The sequence below is a fragment of the Antennarius striatus genome, chromosome 10, assembly GCF_040054535.1.
Source record: "Antennarius striatus isolate MH-2024 chromosome 10, ASM4005453v1, whole genome shotgun sequence".
Lineage (NCBI taxonomy): Eukaryota > Metazoa > Chordata > Actinopteri > Lophiiformes > Antennariidae > Antennarius > Antennarius striatus.
In genome coordinates this window covers 15,395,740-15,417,605 of record NC_090785.1, presented here as the reverse complement: position 1 = coordinate 15,417,605, position 21,866 = coordinate 15,395,740, and the positions used below count along the sequence as shown (strand labels likewise).

The 21,866-nt window shown below is 38.1% G+C and overlaps 2 protein-coding genes across 2 annotated transcripts in view; one reads left to right on the top strand and one right to left on the bottom strand.

Annotated features, from left to right (window-relative positions):
- The window catches only part of ctnna1 (catenin (cadherin-associated protein), alpha 1), a 79,195-nt gene that overhangs the window by 31,574 nt on the left and 25,755 nt on the right, over nt 1-21,866 (bottom strand). Inside the window, exons 8-13 of the mRNA XM_068325311.1 lie at nt 9,564-9,644; nt 9,228-9,380; nt 6,163-6,255; nt 5,433-5,589; nt 4,661-4,861; nt 1,465-1,616 (exon numbers count right to left, since the gene is read on the bottom strand). Of these exons, the coding sequence (XP_068181412.1) occupies nt 1,465-1,616; nt 4,661-4,861; nt 5,433-5,589; nt 6,163-6,255; nt 9,228-9,380; nt 9,564-9,644 (837 nt within the window). The remainder of the gene's footprint in view (nt 1-1,464; nt 1,617-4,660; nt 4,862-5,432; nt 5,590-6,162; nt 6,256-9,227; nt 9,381-9,563; nt 9,645-21,866) is intronic.
- On the top strand, nt 14,711-16,943 carry lrrtm2 (leucine rich repeat transmembrane neuronal 2). Its single transcript, XM_068326091.1, has 2 exons — nt 14,711-14,764; nt 15,301-16,943. The coding sequence occupies exons 1-2, from the start codon at nt 14,761-14,763 to the stop codon at nt 16,941-16,943; spliced, it is 1,647 nt and encodes a 548-aa protein (XP_068182192.1). The 5' UTR covers nt 14,711-14,760.

Sequence of the window (21,866 nt, the reverse complement as noted above, 5' to 3'; positions counted from 1 at the left end):
GTAAAAGGCTTGTCTATCTAAAGCAGCCCCAACCACACAAAAGTCTGTTCTTATTCAAGAGTAGGTTGCCATGCAGTGTGTGTGAGGGTTTCTAGAAAGACAGCTAGAGAGCAAGTCAGGAAACATGTGGTGTAGGTGTGCGTGTACACATGCCCTCTGGTGAAGTTGTGTCATAACACTGCACTCAGCCTGTTTGCAACTTTTCAGGTCTTTTTCCAGAGCTGAACTTGCCTGCTTTCATGTGAAATGAAGGGGTTCTGCTGGTTTAAAGACTTTTTTTTGATACACTTGCCTTATTAAGTGGACTGTTTAAGAGTACTGTGTATTGCATATGCCGTTGGAAAATCCATAACTTTCACAGCAGATAATCTGTGATGATTATCTAACACATTTGACAAAAAAATTATGGCAAACCTATGGGAAATAGGAACCTATAGTTCTCCTAAAAATAATGGATGCAGCTCAAGGGGAGTCTCAGCACAATCTCTTTGTCACAAGTTAAGAATGGCAGAATAAATCTGACAATTTAATGAAAAGTAAACCAGATTCACTATCCCGCTAAATAATGTTTAGCTCACCCCACAGGCTTAATGTTAACGGCTTAATCAATCTGGATAAGAGGAATTGAGAGGAAAATGGAAATTGAATGCAGTCATCTGATAGTCCAAGTTAAGAATATTAATTAGAACCTTGATCTTTAACTAATTCCTTTTAATAATGCAAATACAGCATAATTAGACACAGTAATTGATTTAAGCAAATCTAAATGTTAGACATATATAAAATAACACTATGGTAGAATTGTCATGTTCTAGTTAACTTATTTTTTTATATTAGAGTATAAAAACATATTATTCTGTATTTTTCTTACAGCTGTAGCAGGTTTTGTTGATGTGTTGTCAGTTAATTAGGTACTCTAGCATTTGTCTGTTATAGTTCTACTCAAGCAAAAGCCCATTAACCAAAAGCTGCTGTTACACTAGACTGCATGTCTGGTCAATTAGGTCTGCTCTAGCATGAGACACGTTAATCATTGGTTTCTTGGACTGCAAGCATATACCTGTACAGTTTTTTGCATAATATTATTAACAGCATCTGGTTCAAAGACTATTGGCCATATATATGGAATTACTATGATAGGCAAGGATCGTCAAAATGTTTATGCAAAATAACATGTGTTGCAGGTTTTTATATTAAACCACATTAAATCAGTGCTTTCCATGGTAAATTGATTAATGGTAAATTTTACACAGACCTTTGTGAGGTTCTCAGTGAATTATGTCTAGTTAATTATTGTGACCAAATGCAGATCTTATTAAAGTGAAAACATCTGAAACCAATGCTGACAGATTCAACTGTGAAAACGCAGAAAATGTAAGCATCAAAACAGTATAGAGAAACAATACGCTGTATATTTAGAGCATTTTTTGCTGCAAAAATAGAAACAGACCCTGTTAGACTTACTCTGATCATAAGGACAGCCTTGCGAATGTCACGAATACCATCATACACCAGACGGGATGCGTCAATGAACTCATTTTCATCTACGGGTTGTGAAGGGTTTGAGCTCAAGGCCTCTACTGCAGATTCCACTTGCTCTGTGAACCGTGGCATGACTGAGGAAAGTATATGAAATGATAGGAGGAAGAAGGGGAAAAAAGAATAAATCAAAGTTGATGAAGATTCACATCAAAAACACAAAAGACGGTAAATATGGAGAAACGGCATGAAGCAGAGATCAATATATATATAATATATATGACGAATACAATGGGTTGAAACAAAAAAAATTATGATAAAGAAGTACATAAAGATTATATATAATAGATATTATATAGATAGATAGATAGATAGATAGATAGATAGATAGATAGATAGATAGATAGATAGATAGATAGATAGATAGATAGATAGATAGATAGATAGATAGATAGATAGATAGATAGATACTTTATTAATCCCGGAGGAAATTGTATAATTTAATTTAATTTAATATAATGTAATATTTTAAACACAAAGCACAAAAAGAGAACTACCCTTTCGAAAAATACAACCAATTAGCCCCTGCATCTGACATTGACACCAACTCTGAGCCAATGAGATTGTGACCAAACAGAACGAGCTTACTTCACATAAACATTGTACATAGTCGTCCTCTTCTTATTCTGTAATTTGGTCCCATTAATCACTTACAATATGAGCTATAATTGTATTACAGTATTTTTCGCACTATAAAGCGCACCTAAAAGTCTATAATTTTCTCATAATCCCGTAGTGCGCTTTATAATCCGATGCGCCTTGTATATGGATTAATATTAATATTAGTATTGGTTAAAAACAAGATCGCTGAAAATAAGCCGGCAGTCATGCTGCACTATGTCACCAGGGGCTCCCTCAGACAGTATTCAGGCCGTACTACGCCCCCTGACAATGGTAGTCAAGGGGTGCCGCCGAAGTGCTGACTCTCACTCCTGCTGTTTGACGGCAGAGCAGCCTGCTGAGAAGAACACTGGTGACCGGCTACGATAACGTAGCAAAACATTGGGAATTTTCAACAATTCTATTAATAAAGTTTGACCAACTGACTGATCTCAGTATTTCCCAACTACTGTGGCGCCAGAAATAAGCCACTTTAAAGTTAATTGGTCTAAAAATGCTATTGTCGAGTGTCAGTACTGGATTCTAGTTACGGTCAATTCTATTAGTTTGCGGAAACACACGGAGAAACTGGCATAAAGGCGAATGAAAGACCCTCAAAGGTGAACTTCCAGCCTTTCCTGAAATATCAAGAGCAGAGTCACTGCTAGACAACGGTACCTGGTGTGCTGCACTGATTTGCAAATGTAGTTGATAGCTCTGGGTGGTGGTGGTGGGGGGGGGGGGGCATTTAGGTTTGTGTATTCTGTCTGGCAGCGACGTGCTGTGAGATTCATGCCGGTGAGACACCAACGTTTAAGTCAGTTCTAGGAGTAAAACCTTCGCATTTGCCAGCAAATTAGCAGCCTGACATTAAAAACTGGTTAAAAATTGTTTAGACAGCAAATAGCTGCACCTCACCTTTGACTGGACTACCAATCGATCGAAACAATATTTAATTAATAAACGAAGACGAACGTCGCTGCTTCAAAGTTCAGATCAGGAAATAATCCGCCCTGTTCGAACTGAGTGGACTCGTAATGAATTCAACTACTTTTAATGTCAGGTTTTTTAATATGCGTGTTGACTTCTTTCTAAGATGGCAACGTGATCAAGTGATCAGGTTTCCTTGATGAGGCTCAGAATAGCTTCACTGAAGCAACAATAGGGCCATTCACAGCTGACTAAAGGTACTCACAGTCATGAATGCTCTAGCTAGTGGACGGATAGCGCAACTACAGCCACTAGTTTTTAAAATCTATTTTAATATTTTTTATTATATGCACCTTATAATCCGGTGCGTCTTATATATGAAATAAATTATAAAATAAACAATTCATTAAAGGTGCTCCTTATAATCCAGTGCGCCTTAACATAAATTATTAAAACTTACGCTGATTAAATACATTTTCGTCAAAGATTCTATTAAGATCCATTTCCTTTCTCTCCCACTCTGAAGGACTGTTACATTCAACTTTCACAGACATTGCTTCATTCTGTTGACTGACTCACTTTTTGGGCTTTAATTGATAAGCTGCATGAAGAACAGAATAATTTATGAAGAGGTCTCCGATTTGGAATAAGAGTATTTCATTAGGAAGTTTCACAAAGCTATCCAAGCAGACATGCATTGTGCCTGTAACGGTTCCAGAAGGATCTCCGGAGCATCTGCATTAATAATATTTAATTATTTCATTTAGTACTTAAGATTCAGCTGGCCCTTTAGAGAAGCACGGGTGTCAGGATGCAGATGTGGAGGCCGAAAGCAGTAGGAGCTTGAGGAAAAACATGGCTTTGTGCTTGCAAACTTTTTCAAACCTCCAGGCTTTGGAATTAAAATTGTGTCTTACTGATACAGATTATTACGATAGTCATACAAATCATATCCCTTAATATAGTGTATTAATGATGAATTCATTCATTTCACATTAAAAAGACTAAAAATAATAATTTAAAAAAAAACAGTAATTTAATAAGAACACTGTTCTGCAGTGTGAAAGCTGGCCATCAATTTCTGTTAGGAAAAAAATTTTGAATTTCAGCCACACTATTTTTCTAAGTAGCACAAAACTAATATCAAAGCCCTCACAATATCCAGAGACCATTAACATGCATAACATTTTTCAAATTGATGCTTATGCAGAGTGCTTTTTGCATGTAGAGAGCTGATATTTTCTCACAGCGTTAAATAAATTGTGATCACTCACCCACCTAATTGGGACAAAGATTGCACTTTTTAATCTACAAATGTGTGATGACATACAGTCATGCTTTGCATTTATAAATTATTTAGTAAATAAATATGCACAGAGTAACCCTTAACCCTATGAGTGTATCTGTGAACTTTATCGGAATATAAATTAAACAAAACATGCAAAAAATGCCACAGTTTTTATCTGAACATAATGCCGATCTGAACTTGAATATAAATTATTTCATGTAATTAAGTAAGTCCATGTTATTGGTAAAAATTAACATTGCTTTGCTCAATAACAATAGTAACATCCATCTGGGTCTGAGGTACCTGTGTCTGTTAAGAGCTTGGTGGCCTCCAAGACCTTCTCTGTGTAGATTCCAGGTTCATAATTGTCCATTTCAGAAGTGACCACATGGACCACTCTGGCAGCACGACCCCGAATAGCCCCAGCAGTGCGATCCAAGCCATCTACATCCTTCTCCTGCAGAGCGATGACACACTTGTTCACATCTTCCAGGATGTGATTTTCTGGAGACACAATACAATTAATGTTAGTAGTGCATATTTTATATTACTGGGGGGAAAAAAACTTGGAGGCCTTATTATTTTTCATTTGTAAAATGTTTTGACAAAAGATGGAGATAGAGCATTAATAACAAAAAATATATTTAGAAATAGACCAAAGATTTAAAGAGGCCATTGGGAAGCTGGGGTATAGGATGGGGTGACTTACAAAAAAAACAAAGCGTCAAACCGTTTATTAATGAGAAGCTTGTCAAATATAAATATCCACAGTGAACATAATGGCTCTTATCCTGCTCGAAAAGATGAGGTCACTCTTTAATGCTCAGTCTTCCTATGTACTGATCAAGAAGAAATTAATATCAAATACACCTTGGAGCTGTTCTAAATCCCTTCAACAATGGTCTTGAGTACTTTGTGAAAATCTATGTTTATCTATGTTAATATATGTTAAAAATGTGTCTACCAATTAATGGTCTGTTTATTTGATTTCAAAACTCATAAATCATGGTAATTCCATCAGTATGTTTTCTTTTGCCATCATATGGCTATAATATCCAAATGCATTATTACTCACCAGACACGCAAAGGAAGTCATCAATGGATGTTATGTCATCAACAGCATCAGTGAGGACACGGACTTGTTTCTCCCACTGTTCCTTGAACAGATCCATATTGTCCTGGGCCACCTTACTGTTGGGCTTAGCAGCAAGAGCTAATGCTGCATTAATCACCTGTAATCACCAAATTACACCCATTAAAGCTCTATTACCGTATAGACCTCGGCAACAAGATTACCACAGTTTGATTGTATGAAGACCAACATTCACACCCAAATGTTAGGAGAGCAAAATGAAGACAATTCATTCATGGAAGTGATTATAAAGACATTGAGCATGGTGACAGATGAATGAAATAACTAATAGCTGTTTGTTTTTGAGAGACAAACATCTGTGAATATTAATGCTTAAGATGAATGAGACTCATTAAAGGCGATTTAAAGTAGTCACAGAAGAGTGGAGAGAGCCAAAAAACTGCTCCGACTCTTGAGTAGATCATCAACTTTAGCTGCCTGTCCAAGTGTACTCTGGCAACATACTGAACGTCACTGGTTGTTTTATCAGTGTATAGATAGGTCTTGTGAATAGGAGGTATTTTGTTTCATTGATTAGGATGCCGGCCCCTTGCCTATCAAGCTCTGCCATCAACGTTTGAAAATATGAGTGAAAGCAGCAAGTATTTTAAAGTGCATGGTTGTGACCATATTAATTGGTGAGCTTGTTAGACGTTGAGGTTACGTGACGTACCTGTGGGCAAAGACTTTCCAGTTGAGACGCAGCCATGCGGACCAGCTTCACTCCCTCTTCATTGTTGGAAATAGAGCATGCCAGGTTGGCCACCTACACAGAAAACATTCTTTAAAGCCAGAGACGGGGTCTAAGACGTTAATTATTCATAGCCACTAATTTTGAGAGAGACTGAAGGAGCCATAGAAAGACAAACAACTGAACAAGGATAAGTTCATTACGGCATCAGTAATGGAGCAGCGCTATAATACCAGTAATCCCTGTGGAATTCAAAGCCACATTTGAGGATTAATTTATAAAGTTGTTAAAATTATTCAATATGATGGCACAGACGGTAAAACATGATAAGTAGGGGAAAACAAAAGCCAAGCAGTGAAGAGATCCACATACATCCACAAAAATAATAAATGTCTCGAAATAAAAATCTATTTTTTTACAATAATTTAAGATTGCCCTTAATTTCTGGGAATGAATCAGAATGCTGCCACATTGCACTGAGGGCTACCACCATCACAGAGGAATTTTTATACACTTTCAAAAATAAGTGAGAATTGGAATTCTGAGCCAGCTTGCCTATTAATTCTACAATGTTGATTCAAAACAGGTTAGATTCTGCATAAAACAAAAACAAATTCTAATAATTAACAAACTGCATCTTCAAATGCTGTTACAAAGTGTTCCGGTCCCCGTGTGGCAATCCATTATAGACAGTATAAAAGTGACAGATCTCGACTCAATCTTGCTTCATCCAATTTCAAAGGATTTGATAGAGTACTCCATTGGTTTACATCATTCAGTTTTAAGATGAAAGGTTTGATTTCCATGGTATGGCACAGAATGTTAATACAAGTGAATATTTTTTCAAAACAGAAACCACAGATGTGTTTAACTTCTCTAGCTTGTTCAGTTATAGCAGCATCCCACAATAAGAACACAAATCCTTACCCTTATAATGTCTCCCTTACTGATGAAGGTGAGAATGAGCTACATGCTCATTGTCATCTTATTTTTCTTGAGCTTTTGTTCTTGTCACAGTGATTTTTACTCTTTTTTCGTATGAGAACAATGCACTTGGTATGACAAGGAAAGGACAAGGAACTGAAAATTGTCAAGTTAACTGTCTTTTCCAGTTCCTTTTAAGATAATAATAGTACTTTTACTCCCACTTGTAAAGTGTCACTGTTCAAAGGTCACCATGATTCAGGGTTGTGCTAGTTGGAGTGTGACGTATTTCTGGTCAAACCAAAGTACTGTCTTTGGAAAGAAATTTAAAAAAAAACAAAAAACTCAATCACAACTCATTTTTGACTCTGACTCTGTTGTGTTCCAAGGACTAAAGATGTAAAGTTGATAGATTTAATATAATAATAATAACAATAATAATAATAATAATAATTAATATTTAACTCAAAGGTGAAATTCATCACCAGCTGAAAGTGGCACAGTGAAGGAGGGTGTAAAAGATCCTCTTAATCTCAGTCTAAATTCGACAAAAAGAACAACCCTGCTTTAAAATTCCTGTTCAATTTGGCTGATGAGAAGCACTTATTCCGCTGTGCTGGTGAAGCACTGAAACACTAATACAAACACATCTTACATCACTATGTAAACATCAGCAGGACCACAGGGAGAAAACTCAGTACCTGAGAGGAGGGGTGAGAAAGTGGGAACATAAAATAAAGCAAGCACTTAAGGGAGAGACCTGCGATTTACTTTCATGATCTTTCATATGAGCCTTCTCCCATGATACTACCGTGAAAACGGCCATTTCAGCATAAAGGGCCGTGGAAGAAGCCAAACAGGGAAATCATACACAAAAGCCAACTAATCCTATTCCACTTGTCATGCTATAGTGCATGACCACATGTCATGGGAGCCTAATTTATCGATGCAAACAGAACAATATGCACCAGATCACTTTTTACTTTGCCTTTCCAAAAAGAAAACCTTCACAAGACTACAAATTTATATAAAGCTACAGCAGTCCACAATTATGCATCTTCTTTTAAAAGAAAATGTCACTTGAAAACGAGGAAAAAGAGCAAACCAAGTGAGATAAACAAAGGGAGGACATGAGAATAAAATGTATTCTTATGGGTTAACACTGAGGATGTAATTACACTTCATCTACTCAACAACTTTCACACAGGCATGGCACACATTCTGTGTGCATATGTTCAACTGCTTCTCCGTGCTATGTTCTTCTTCTGCCAACTCTGCACTAAAATCAGTATCTGTACCTCCTGAGTAAAAATATGATCAAAAGGTTAACACTCTTATCGGTTTCTCCTCTGACTACGCTTAAAATGTACGTAACGAAGAGGACAGCAGAATGATTGGATTTGCCAATCCAAGTGTATAATAACTTCTGCTATGAATTCATTGACATCATTTTGAATCAGATATGAATAATTTGTACACAGCCTAAAAACATTGTTGCAATGTGGAATACTTTCAACTAAAAACCATTACCAAAATGCCCCAGTGGTCGCTAAGTCCCATCAGCATCAGATTTCAATCAGGGTGAAACCTGATAAATGTTGCATATATGTGTGACAAAGAGACACATAAGTATACAAAAACACATACTATATACAAATAATGTTTGGCTTTGTTTTCGTTAAAGAACTAGACAATTTGAGTCCAAGGACACAGGTACCTTGCTACTACAAAAATTCAATTAATTCTAAAACAGTTAAGAGTACAACTTATATCATAGGTGAGCAAAAAGACAAACCTGCTAATGTGCCGTGGAAAAAAAAAAACTAAAAAGGAAATTTCTCGCAAGATGCAGATGTTAAGGAAATGTGCAAAATTTGTTTAAAATCTGTGCTGTCTCTTTTTTTCTTTTTTTTGTTTTGTTGAGATGCCGAGCAACTATTAATACTTTGAGGCACTGTAATCTTGGTTATCTATCTGGAGGGTATAAGTCAAATGAGCCACACATGCCGAATAAAGAATATGATGGAAACTAATGTTTTTATGGTAAATTAATAGTCAGGAAGCTATTTGAGTATAGGACATGCAAGATTTTTACTGTAAGAACAGTGACAATCCAGCCTTACCTCAATTAACTTGTTGGCATGCTCACGGAACACCTGTGCATATTCCTTGACTTCTTTCTCATTGCCATTTTTGGCAGCTTCAATCAGAACCAGGAGGGGAACGTTAGTCTCCAGGAAAGAGTCAGACACATGGTCCATTACAGCTTTACGTAGCTGTGAAATAAGACGTGGAAAAAAAGGCAGGGTTAAAATAAGATATCCTGCTGCACTCGAACATTTTTAGCACAGAGATTTGCCCTAGTAACATAGTATCACTTTCATCTAAATTCAAAACAAACAGCAAGTCTAAAGTTATATGGAAAAAGAACACAAAAAATTAAAGATGAAAACAAAAACCTGTCTGCGAAGGTCTCTTGTCTTCTTGGTCATCCTGTCGATGGCTGTGTTCAAAGCATCACTTCTATCCTTCCTTCCCGCCTGAAACATGAACATGTTGGAAGAATTATTGATAAGGGTGATATAGTCACTAACTAGCGTTTCAAAATTAATTGTTGTAGATGTTTATATAATATAGATTCTGAACAGACAACACAGTTAACAAGTTTTTTGCTTATTATCAAGTAACAACACACATTTTCCAATTACTGTGCTAATACCTACTCTACAGCAGGTATTAGCTAGTAAAAATCAACACTTTTTGTACTTAATTATCATCAATAATTTCTAGTTTTGAATTTTTGTGACATCCAAGGACAGCATTGCATCAGTTATATACTGTAAATGCACAATACAAAGTCATAAAAGACAAAAGTACAGAATAAATTTGTTTTTTGATAATAAGTGAATGATTTTCATCAAAATAGGTCATGGTTATGCTCCTGACATTAGAAAACTGGCATTATTTTATTCAACAATCATTTCTGAAACTTATGAGGTATTATCAATGTATGAGGAGCAGTGCCATGACGGCAATGGAGATGTATGTACCTCAAGAGATGGGAAAAGGGAACATCTCTTCCTCTAGAAACATGATTCTCAAAGATTAGCCCAGAAACGAGAAGAGAACAGTGCACCACTCGAGCTCCCAAAAGTATCATTTAGACCGGAAATTTGCAAGGTATCTGAGAGGATGCCCCTGATTCACACTTGGATCTGCTTGCCTTTTGGCAGGACAATCAGGCTTGTTTGCATCTTCAGTCAGAAGTTGACAGAAAACATATGAACACTCCCCTGCAGCTGGCAATGCCTTTACCAGACAAAATGAACATGCTGATTTTCCCATCCAGAAACATAATGATCAATTTCTACTTGTTGCACTTTTTATTATTTGTGCCACTTTATTAATAATTAAGTTTTATAGTATTAATTATTCAATTATGAAAATACTAAATGCAATTTTTTTATATACTATATTTTATTTGGTTGGCAGAACATACAGTATATTCCATGTTTAATTTCAAGATGGATGCTTTTTTGTTAGTTTGTAATAACAATCCTGCAGTGACACATTGCATGGCCATAACAAAAAAACAAAAAAAATCACTCGCAGAACTCTGGTCTAACCTCCAGTGAGACCAGGAAGAGAAAACACAACAGAGGTATGCAAGGTAACTTTAGGCTGGACGTTGCTGCTGTTGCTAGGTAGCACTGTCATCTGCTGTACAACGTCTCCATGTCTTATATGCTCCTGTTCTGGAGGCACTTACATAGTCATAAACATTTCTGGGGGAAAAACTCTCTTGAATAGACTGTTTGCTGACAAACAGATTGTGAAGTGTCAAAATAGATCCTGACATGTTACACTTCCATTGCTAGAACATGATAAGTGATTCATGTAGCTAGTATTATGCAGCTCAGCAGTCATTTCTGGTCCTTTTATTTTTTTAGTCTATTGCGCCCTGGATAGAGCAGCTGTCAAAAAGCACCACATTGCTTTCCTACAATAATTTTTCAATTCATAGGTTTACGAAACATAGAGGCCAACATTGGCCTCTGTCACTGAAAGCACACCTTAGTAAAAGTAACAAATGAGGGTTTTTTTTTTTTAAAAAACAGCTAATTTGCATCTACAGCCATGCTACAATTCATGGCCACCACAACCACTGATAGAGCAGTAAGTAATTGAAAAGGATAACATATAAAAATTTAGTTTATTTCCCCAATCTAAATTGCCAGACCTTCTCTTCAATCTGTTGAAAGTGGAATTATTCTACAGCCACATTTTTGGGGATACTGAGCCTTTAATTTATTTTTCTGTTGTACACTTGAAAGAAAAAAAAGGCTGTTTTTCTCTGTGTGGCACTTTTGTGGATACTGCATGAATGCTATTTTACAACGTTTTCTCATCTTCAATGACCAACCGGCTTTATATAAAATGATTGACTTAACGTGGTGATTGACTAAACATGGAAAGCTGAAAATAAGTATTATTACAGCACCATTGACAAAAGGTAAAGCTCCAGCCATGGGTCCCTTAACTCACTGGCTGCCAATAACATAAATGAATGTCAATTACATTTTTCCACGAGGAGGGCTGGGGGACAGTTTTGCGGAGCTTGTCACTTAAAATTGGGGTTCCAATCAAGGTATTTAGCATAATAAAGACTGATCCAGTTATGGAACAGAGGATGGAAAAGCAGGGGAAGATGGAGAAGTTACGGCAGCTTACGATGAAACAAAGTTTGGGTATGTCAGCACGCCCCCACAAGCAAATACTGTGTCACTCTAAGAAAAGCATCTTGAGATCAGTCAAGAACAGAAAGAAAACACAGATAAATGCCCTGAGCATTGGAGAAAGTCCGCCGAAGGACAGCAATTGCTACAAAACATTGCAGGCAAATGAGTTCATAGAGCACAGATCATCCCGCAAATTCTTCAAATAAATCTGTGCAGAATGTAAAACTTTCAAAACGGATGATGACAAAAAGAGAAAGCATAGAAAATTCCAGACAATTTATCAAGAATATCAACTACGACCAATAGAATAAAGACAAAGCACCAGTTATTGGTGGTAAAGTGCTCCCCTTATAATGCTCTAATCAACAGCAACACAAGACCAGTGATGGGGGTGACATTGACCTGTTCCATCCCCCACTACCCTTTACCCACTGGGGGGTTGTGTACATAGTTCGGAGCTGTGGAGAACCAAAGGCACTAATCCCTTGTGATTCTGTGATGGTTGGATGCAGTGCTATGGTTGAGCTTTAGTCTGCTCTGCCGCTACTCTCTCAATCCTTTTTCATCCATGTCTAACCTATATTTCATTTCCACACCAGAGGGTTCTAAAGCATGTCTTCAGGTGGTTATTATGGAGGCAGTTTCTCTGCAGCATCTTTTATGATACTCAAGTGAGTCTCAATCCATCTCCTTTAGGACAGATTTAGGAACATTCCTTTTCCACCACTAGTCCATTGGATCATGGAAACATTTTATTGAAATAAATGCGCTGCAAGGCTCAAATTATCACAGATCATTTAAGCAAGTTCACTTCAAGAAGTGCAGTGTTAGAGATCACCTTCGCATTATACTACTTAAAGGGACAGTAAAGTTAATTTTAAGTGACATATATGTTATTCGTCATTATGAAAAATAGAAGAAAAAATGCTATATGTGTAGCATCATCCGTTTGGTCAAAAAAGCTTACAATCTGTGCCGCAGCAGATTCCGCATTCAGTGGTCACGTGGGCGTCATACGTCACTGTGGCCAAACACAGCTTAGCAGTCATAAGAAACAATGCAATTCTAGACGCGATTAACACCAAAAATTTATGGTGTTTTTTCTGTATTTGACTACAAACTACAAACTGCCTATAAACTGCCGTTCATCGCAGCCTCATCTAAAGTCTAAGTAATTCTTAGGAAAGGTCCGGTGATGGACATAAATTTAAGTCTTGGTTCACCTCTAGCATGTTCTCATCTAATTCTGTGGGGGAATAACTTCACTTCCAGACATCCATGTTGCTTCAAGTCTTTTTGCAAATGTATAAATTGACAAAAAGACAAAAAAAAGTTATTGAAGTGTCTATCAAGTTAATGTGCCACCACAGTACTTATCAATAATTGTGGGGGTTTTTGTAAACAATTTGGCATCTTAAATTTTACCTTGAGTTTTCAAAACTAATCAATACATGTGTTGTCGTAAGAAATGTAGTGCACCACAAAATGTATGGATAATGACAACATGCTGCTCATATGACATTAATATCACCAGAAAATCTAAAAAGAATTGGTGAATAATTCCATATTTTTGTCAGAATTTTATAAAGCAGTCATGTAAAATTTAAATTGAAGAAAATTTCAAGAAAATTAGTTACTCTTCAAAATGACAAAAGAAAACATTCAATTCCATTTGTCAATCTAAATTATTTAATCTTATTACAAAAAATGTTCACAGCGTTATAGTTACTTCAATACCAATGCTTGGTTCTCAGAATCAAGTACTGTTTTATAAATTATATGTTAAAAGCTAGCATTTGTTAAATTCATAGCAGCTGACCACATATCATATGGTAGTACTGAGAAATTAAAGCAACATTTTCAGAAAATGTAAATTATAAACATGCCAGACACCTGACTGCAGTGTACATGATCCTGTTCAGGCACAATGCAATGGAAAAATGCCTTCAGAACATCTTTTCACAAACTATACATACTGTCATGTCATTTTGTTTTTGTCAATGGTATATATTCATACAAACCACATACATGATTTACAGCTATGCTTAATTTCAACAGCAAGGTGCTGCAACACATCCAAGATATCAATATTCTAATGACGATGAGCTAGTGGGTGGGTGGAGAGGATGCAAGGAGGATGGTGGAAGACTGAAGTGCACAAGCAGTGTGTATTAGGCAGAGACCAAGTGACTGAGCAAGAGAGTGAGAGAGTGTTTCAGAGTGTGGGAGAGAAAAAGAGAGAGAAAAACCATAGTGATGATCGACGCCAGGCTGCCACCACTCTGTAGCAGTGAGTGGCTGCAACAAAAAGCACAGAATAACAACCCTGACTGCCTGCTCTGCTTTTTTCTCTCTCCCTGCGTCTCAACTAGCAGATAACGGCTCCGCTCACAGCTCTGCAGAGGCTATGCTGAGACTGAGCCGGCGTCGGAAGCAAGATCTCTGGCTGCCATCAACAAGTTAGGGTTGAAAGACTACAACCATGAAAGAGGAAGAAGATATTCGTTTAACGATTTGAGCTGACATTATTACGGAGGTAGCAGAACAAAAGGTTAAAAAAAAAAAAGAAGGGGGGGCTGTCCACTGGAGTCGCTCTGGATCCAACTGATCAACTTATATATGTATCTATATATGTTTATTATAAGGATTTTGGTCTGAAGGAAAAGAGTCAACACATTCTTTGAGCTTGGATTTTAAAAAGACTCATAGCTGAACAACAGGAATAACGATCTTGTGACATGGAATTTTTAATTTTGTTTCATATGGGTGGGCTCAGAATTGCTTTATTTCCAAAGAGGCTGATTCCTTTTGTGCTTGCTCAAAAGGGTTTTTTCCCTTTGGATTTCTCTTCCATCTGGTTGCTCCAAGAGTCTGCGAAAAAGGACAGTTGAATGCAGCCTCCGATGTTCACAAAAGAATGGGTAAGTTCACCCCTTTATAAGGCAGGTCTGACATGAATAAGGAGTAAGACCAAGAGGCGGCTACGGACTAAAAGCTCTTCAGCCTACTCTGTTTACTGCAAATGTCCTCATACACAAACTATATATATATATATATATATATATATATATATATATATATATATATATATACATATGTGTGTGTGTTATGTATATACACATATATTACACACACACACACACACACACACACACACACACAATTACTAAGAATTCAAAAGACAGCAGCAAAATTGATCCATCAGAAATGAGTAAATAAATGGCTGTAATTAGCAAAAAATAGCAAATGGAGAGGGAATGAAGTTCAGCTCATTTATAACTGATAATTAGATGGCTTTGTGAAGTAAATTTGCATATTTCAATACCTCAACTGGTGTATGCGTGGGAAAGAACAGGAGCCCACATTAAAAGCATAATTGTCACAGATGAAATAGTGCTCAGCAGAGCTACACTTTCCTGTTCCCTAGTTCATTTTTTTTTTCTGTGAACCCACCCAGGTTTCCATTCAAGGTGGCCATTGGTGGGACCTGCACCAACGGCTCTGTGTCTGTTTGTGATCAGCATGCTCCTAGTGTGCCCGCTGCCCCCTGCATCATGCACAACTTGCCCTCAAAAATGCCGCTGCGAGGACCTGCAATTCTACTGCGACACCCAGGGGCTTCAGGCTCCCCCGGATGGTGTGGATAAGGGGGCTCTGGGGTTGTCACTTCGCCACAATAGCATCAATGAGCTCAGCCCAAATCAATTTTATGGCTTCACCCAGCTCACATGGCTTCATCTTGACCATAACCAGATTACCACTGTCCAAGAGGATGCCTTTCAAGGGCTCTACAAGCTGAAGGACCTCAACCTGAGTTCCAATCGTATCACCAAGTTGCCCAACACAACCTTCATTCACCTCATCAATCTCCAGATCTTGGACCTGTCATTCAACCAGATGACTGCTTTGGAACCAGAGTTATTTCATGGACTGAGGAAGCTCCAGATACTACACCTTCGTTCCAATTTGCTTCGCACGACACCTGTTCGGGCATTCTGGGACTGTCGCAGCCTGGAATACCTGGGTCTCAGCAGCAATCGCTTACGGAGTTTGGCCCGGAATGGGTTTGCTGGGCTGATAAAGCTTAAAGAGCTCCACTTGGAGCACAATCAGCTGACAAAGATCAACTTGGCCCATTTCCCTCGTCTTGTTGCCCTTCAGTTTCTATATCTGCAATGGAATAAAATCAGCAACTTAACATGCGGAATGGAGTGGACCTGGATCACTTTGGAGAAACTGGACCTCACTGGAAATGAAATTCGTGTGCTGACGCCAGATGTGTTTCAAACGCTGCCAAATTTAAAGATTTTGTTGCTGGATAACAACAAACTTAGCAGTCTGGATCCCAAAGTCATGGAAATGTGGCAGTCTCTGGGCACCGTTGGGTTATCAAGCAACATTTGGGAATGTACCAAACGGATTTGCTCTCTGGCCACCTGGCTAAGTACCTTTAAAGGAAGGTGGGAGCATTCTATCCTCTGTCATAGTCCTGAATATGCCCAAGGTGAGGAGATACTAGATGCCGTTTATGGATTTCAGCTTTGCCAGAATTTTTCTGCACCAGTTGCTCAGACCATTAGTACAACCACAGACACTACTATTGCTGCAGAAATTACAAGCTCCTTGTTTGGAATTATGCAGCCAACCCCCACGCAGGACTTTGCTGAGGATTTTGGGAGCTTTACCATCATCACTACAAAAACAACCACAACACAGACACCACAAACAGCTCAAGCGACTACTACGACATTGGAAGAGGCAGCTGTAACAGATGATTTTACGGCAATGGACAACACTATTATGACTCATAGGGTTATCATTGGAACTATGGCACTTCTATTTTCATTCTTTTTCATCATTTTTGTTGTGTATATATCACGGAAGTGCTGCCCTCCCACCCTGCGCCGGATACGTCACTGTTCAGCTATTCAGAATCGCAGACAGATGAGGACCCAACAGCGGCAGCCTATGGCAGATCTAGCTACACAGGTACCATATAATGAGTATGAGCCCAGCCATGAAGAAGGGGCACTCGTGATCATCAATGGCTATGGGCAGTGCAAGTGTCAGCAACTGCCTTACAAAGAGTGTGAAGTATGAACTCTTATTTATTCAGAGTATATGATTCACCATTTGATCATTTCAAATGACACAGGGTTTGCTTTTAGGATTTTTTTTTCAGTTTATGTAAAGAAGAAGAAGAAAAAAAGCCTAATTTCTACAAGTGAGATTTAAGAATACGTGAGGAATGACTATTGCTACAATGACAAGTTGGACAAGACCATTTATGGATGCTGTAGAGACAGTCACAAATTATTTTTCTATGAATGCAAGGTTGTTCATATCAGGCAGGGGCAATCATTTTAAACAAGAAAATTGTAAACTGTGAGATTTGTCTCCATGTTGTCTCTATATTCTGCAGCACAGAGAAAATACTTAGCCAAATGGCCCTCTGCTAATGGAATACATTAAGTGGAGAAATGTAATTTATGTCTTATTTCTTTTAAACAGTAAATATTTTGAGATGTTTCTTACTGCACCACAGGCAGTGGTCTTGTTGTATAATTTTATTCTATTTGGGAGAACTATAATGCATTCAAGGCCACTTATCTAAAAATTGAAATCTGAAATATACTGAAAAATAAATGTAGTTGTCACCATGGTACAAAGGTTGTCACTATGGTACAAAAAAGTAATGTTAGAGCTCCCATCTATGAGGGCCAACTGCCACAAATAAATGCTCAAAATGCGGAAAATCATTTTTCACTAATACTAATTTCCAACATACTGCATAACTTAGCAAAAACCATTTGATGTCTTCCTGAACCTCGACATCAAGAACAAAAAAAATTAAGATGTTTAAATGCACAAACACCTGTACATGGATTCTCCTAAATGCCACCTACACTGTGACCATCTTTCCAACTTCTTAACCTTATAAGTAAGTACAGTTTTCTATTATATACGAGGGTCAATATGCAGACAAGCTACAGTGAGGTGTGAGGGTAGCAAAAGAAAAAGGGTAATGAACAGTGCAAATGCCAGACAGGAGACCATTTCATTCTGAAAAGAAAGCCTTTCCTAGAAGCCCAGGCTTTTTACAGCTAACACACTAATCAGGACTGACAGGCTCAAGATTGCCCCAATTAAGGCAAGACAAAACAAAATCTAATATTCAGTCACCCACATCAATGAACCAGCAACACTTAGCTTGTTCAGCTACTCAAAAAGTAGTTCTAGTAGAACCACTGTTCACATCACACACAAAAATAATTGACCTTAACTTTAAGACATTATTTTTGTTACAGATACAAAGTTACAATCGATAATGTTAAATGTAATGTTATGGTCAACAGCAAATATTTGAGCCATTCCTTCATTAGCAGTTAACAAGTGTCAAGTTAAACTCCGGTCAATACCCTGAAAGCAAATGGTGATCCAATCATAGGCAAACAGCAAGCCTGGGTCAGGAGACATTTGTATGCAGGAGGGAGAGGATGTGCATTAGCATCAGACTGAAGCTGCTGCCGCAGCTCCGCACTTCTTTGTGTTCAGTTTGGCAGTGGGGGCAGGGTGAAAGAGAGAGGGATTGAGGGGAGCTGATGAGAGAATGGAGGGGCAACTGTGGAGTAATGTGTTAGTGGATTAAAAGCAAGCAAGCAACCAATCTTTCTGGTCAAGTGGTCAAATTAAGTAAAGAAAGATAAACACAGATTGACAGCACCATGGGCTTAAAATGTGCAAAGGAAATGGTGATTTCCATTACAAATCAACTCATGAGTTCTTCCATGTCTGATCAGGGAATTATTAGTGCAAAGGTCTTGGCTAAGATATTAGAAATATGATATTTTAACCGCAGTGCACTGGTGTCGCGCTCGGAGTTTGCCCCCGCCTCACGCCCTATGCCAGCTGGGATAGGCTCCAGCTCCCCGTGACCCGTGCAAGGGATGGAGCGGGTAGGAAGATGAATGATATTTTAATGACATTTGAACTTCTGGTTATGTTAAACTAAGTCAGCAAATAAAATGATTAGACAAAGCAGAATGAAGTAAGATGTCAGTTGAAGATAGTTAGTGACCCAGTGCCCCCCAGAGGAAGCCAGGAGGTAACATATGTGTTTTGTCTCCAAACTGAACCCTGTCATAATTTGGCTCAAATTATTCACATGCTTTCATGATGGCTAGGTCAACTTCTAAAGTATTTGTGTAAACCAAAAATTGTTAACATTGAAAACCAAACACATTACATCAAGTGATCATACAGATTTACAAAGTCAAGCACCTCCACTTTCTTTCATTAATTTTTTTTCAGCTAAGGTCTGCCTTTAACTATTGCCCTTCAAATCTGTTGCATGGTCACAAGTGAAAAATTAGCTAAAGATTTCTTTTTTTGGTGATTTAGCAAACAGTATGAAGAGACCTCATGTTTGATAATACCAAGGATAGGGATGTCTGTGGAATTCCTATAAGGTTCTGTCAATCACTTGTCATTTCACTGTTTAAACCCATGACTTGTAGTAAATGACAAAAAAATCCACACAGTTTGTTAAAATATGCATCCCTTTGCACTTTGGCTCTTTGTAAACTGTTTTTGTTTCCTCTCGTTACCCTTTAGCCCTGAACCTCACATGCCTAAAAATAAAAAAATGGAAAAAAAAAGTGAACCAATTCCCACTCTCTTACCCAAAATCTGTGTCGAAAAGGAATGCTTATCTCTTCCCATTTTCCTTTTGTATTATGTACATTTTCATATGTGTATAGTGGATAAGATGTGCCAAACTTAAGATAACATAACCCTCAAAACATATATTTTTTAAATAAAATGTTTATAATTTACAGTGTTTGGTAAATGATGGATGCTCACAACTTGGCTTGTTCTTTCATTACAACCTGGTTTCTTGTCCAAATCTTTAAAGCCAATAAAACTGTTGATAGCATTGGTATGTATCCCTATATCTTTGAAAATCTGACGAAAAATACTCAATTAAAAATATTTTATCAAGTCAAATTTAAAGCATGAAGATTTTAAAAACTCATTTAATTCTAACTCTTTCAGTGATGCATGTGAAAACAATGATCGCATCATCTACCTGTAGTTTACAAATTAATGACAAAAAATTTATCAAATCATGGTTATGCCTAACCCATGTCTTTGGGATTCGCGATATAAAAGTCCTTTAATGCATCTCCTTTAATCATTTTATTAATACAACATTTTAGGGGTGGCAGTGGCTCAGCGGTAAAAGCGGGCGGCAGAGCGGGTTATCCTGTGATTTAAGATCGGCGGTTCGATTCCCACTCCCGCCCCAAAATAAATACCTGGAGGTGAGCTGACAGTGGGAGGTGTCAGCTCACCTCTGGAGCACTGCCAAGGCACCCTTGAGCAAGGTGCCGTCCCCTTTACAAATTGCTCATTTGAGGCGCACCAAAAAGGAGCTGCCTGCCACTCTACCTCCCCTGCATACCTACAGGCCCCCTTGTGTGTGTGTGTGATACAGGGGCCTGTACTCACAAATATATATGTATGCATGCGTTTGAATCATTAGCTAGAGTGTGCGTTCTTAATTTCCCTTCGGGGATCAAACCAGTATATAAAATTACAACAACAACAAAAAAATGTCTGCATAGACATTTACGTTCCTTAGTCTTCTACGATTACTTCTTGCTATGTAAACCACAAGACCCAGGTATGCCTAGACATGTGTAGAACAGCAAGAAGAACTGGGAGATATGACTCAAACAGTATATATTTAAATTTATTGTAGAGATGCCTCAATGTGCCAAATAAAAACAGATTTTCGCCACACAAAAAACAGTCCTGTAACATTAAGACCAAATAGCACAAGGGCTGTTGAATTTGGGGATGTTAGCAGGGTCCTGGGAGATGCCAAACAAGCACTGAAATTGCCTATCCAAAAACAGTTATCATGCATAAACCAACGGAAAAGCTATTTTTAACCGGTATGTATGTTCGTATTATGAGTATACTAATTTTCAGCCTTAGAGCGTCATTTTTCAAGGTGTACAAAACTGTGATGAGACCAGCGATGTTGTTTGGTCTAGAGACAATGTCACTGAGGAGGAGACAGAGCTGGAGGTAGCAGAGATGAAGATGCTGAGGTTCTCTTTGGGAGTGACCAGGAAGGATAGGATCAGGAATGAGTACATCAGAGGGACAGCACATGTTAGAGGTCTTGGAGATAAAGTCAGAGAGGCCAGACTGAGATGGTTTGGACATGTCCAGAGGAGAGATAGTGAATATATTGGTAGAAGGATCCTGAGTTTTGAACTGCCAGGTAGGAGGCCAAGAGGAAGACCAAAGTGGAGGTTTATGAATGTAGTGAACGAGGACCTGAAGGTAGTTGGTGTTAGAGAAGAGGATGCAGAAGACGGGGTTAGATGGTGGCAACTGATTCGCTGAGGCGACCCCTGAAGGAAAAAGCCGAAAGGAAAAGAAGAAGAGCATCATCTTTCACTAAGGTTTAGGTCAGGTGAAGAAGGGGGCCATGTCATTAGTTATTCCATCTTTAAGGCATTTACTGGCCTGCCACGCAGTGGAGTACTTTGATGCTTGTGTTGGAGCCTTGTCTTGTACAAAAGAGGCTGCTTGAAAGGCACAGACTTTTTGCTGTACCACTGCTTGAAGTGCCTCCTAAAAATTGGAATTAGGTATGGGGGTTATTTTGAGTCTGTATTCAACCAGAAAAGGTCTAATTAGCTTATCTTTAATCATACCTGGCCATAGCAGTACACCATCTCCACCTTGCTGGCATCTGACTAAATGCGGAGCTTTGTGTCCGTGACTGATCTAACCACAGGCCCATCCATCTGGTCCATCAAGAGTCACTTTAGTCTCGTCAGTCCACAAAATCTTGGAAAAATCTATCTTCACATATTTCTTGGTCTATTGTTGATGTTTCAACGTATGTCTTGTTCAGCAGTTCAATGTTTAGCCTCTTACTTTGGCCATGTTTCGGAGAACTGAACACTTTGTACTTCTTGACACTCCAAGTAGGTTACAGTG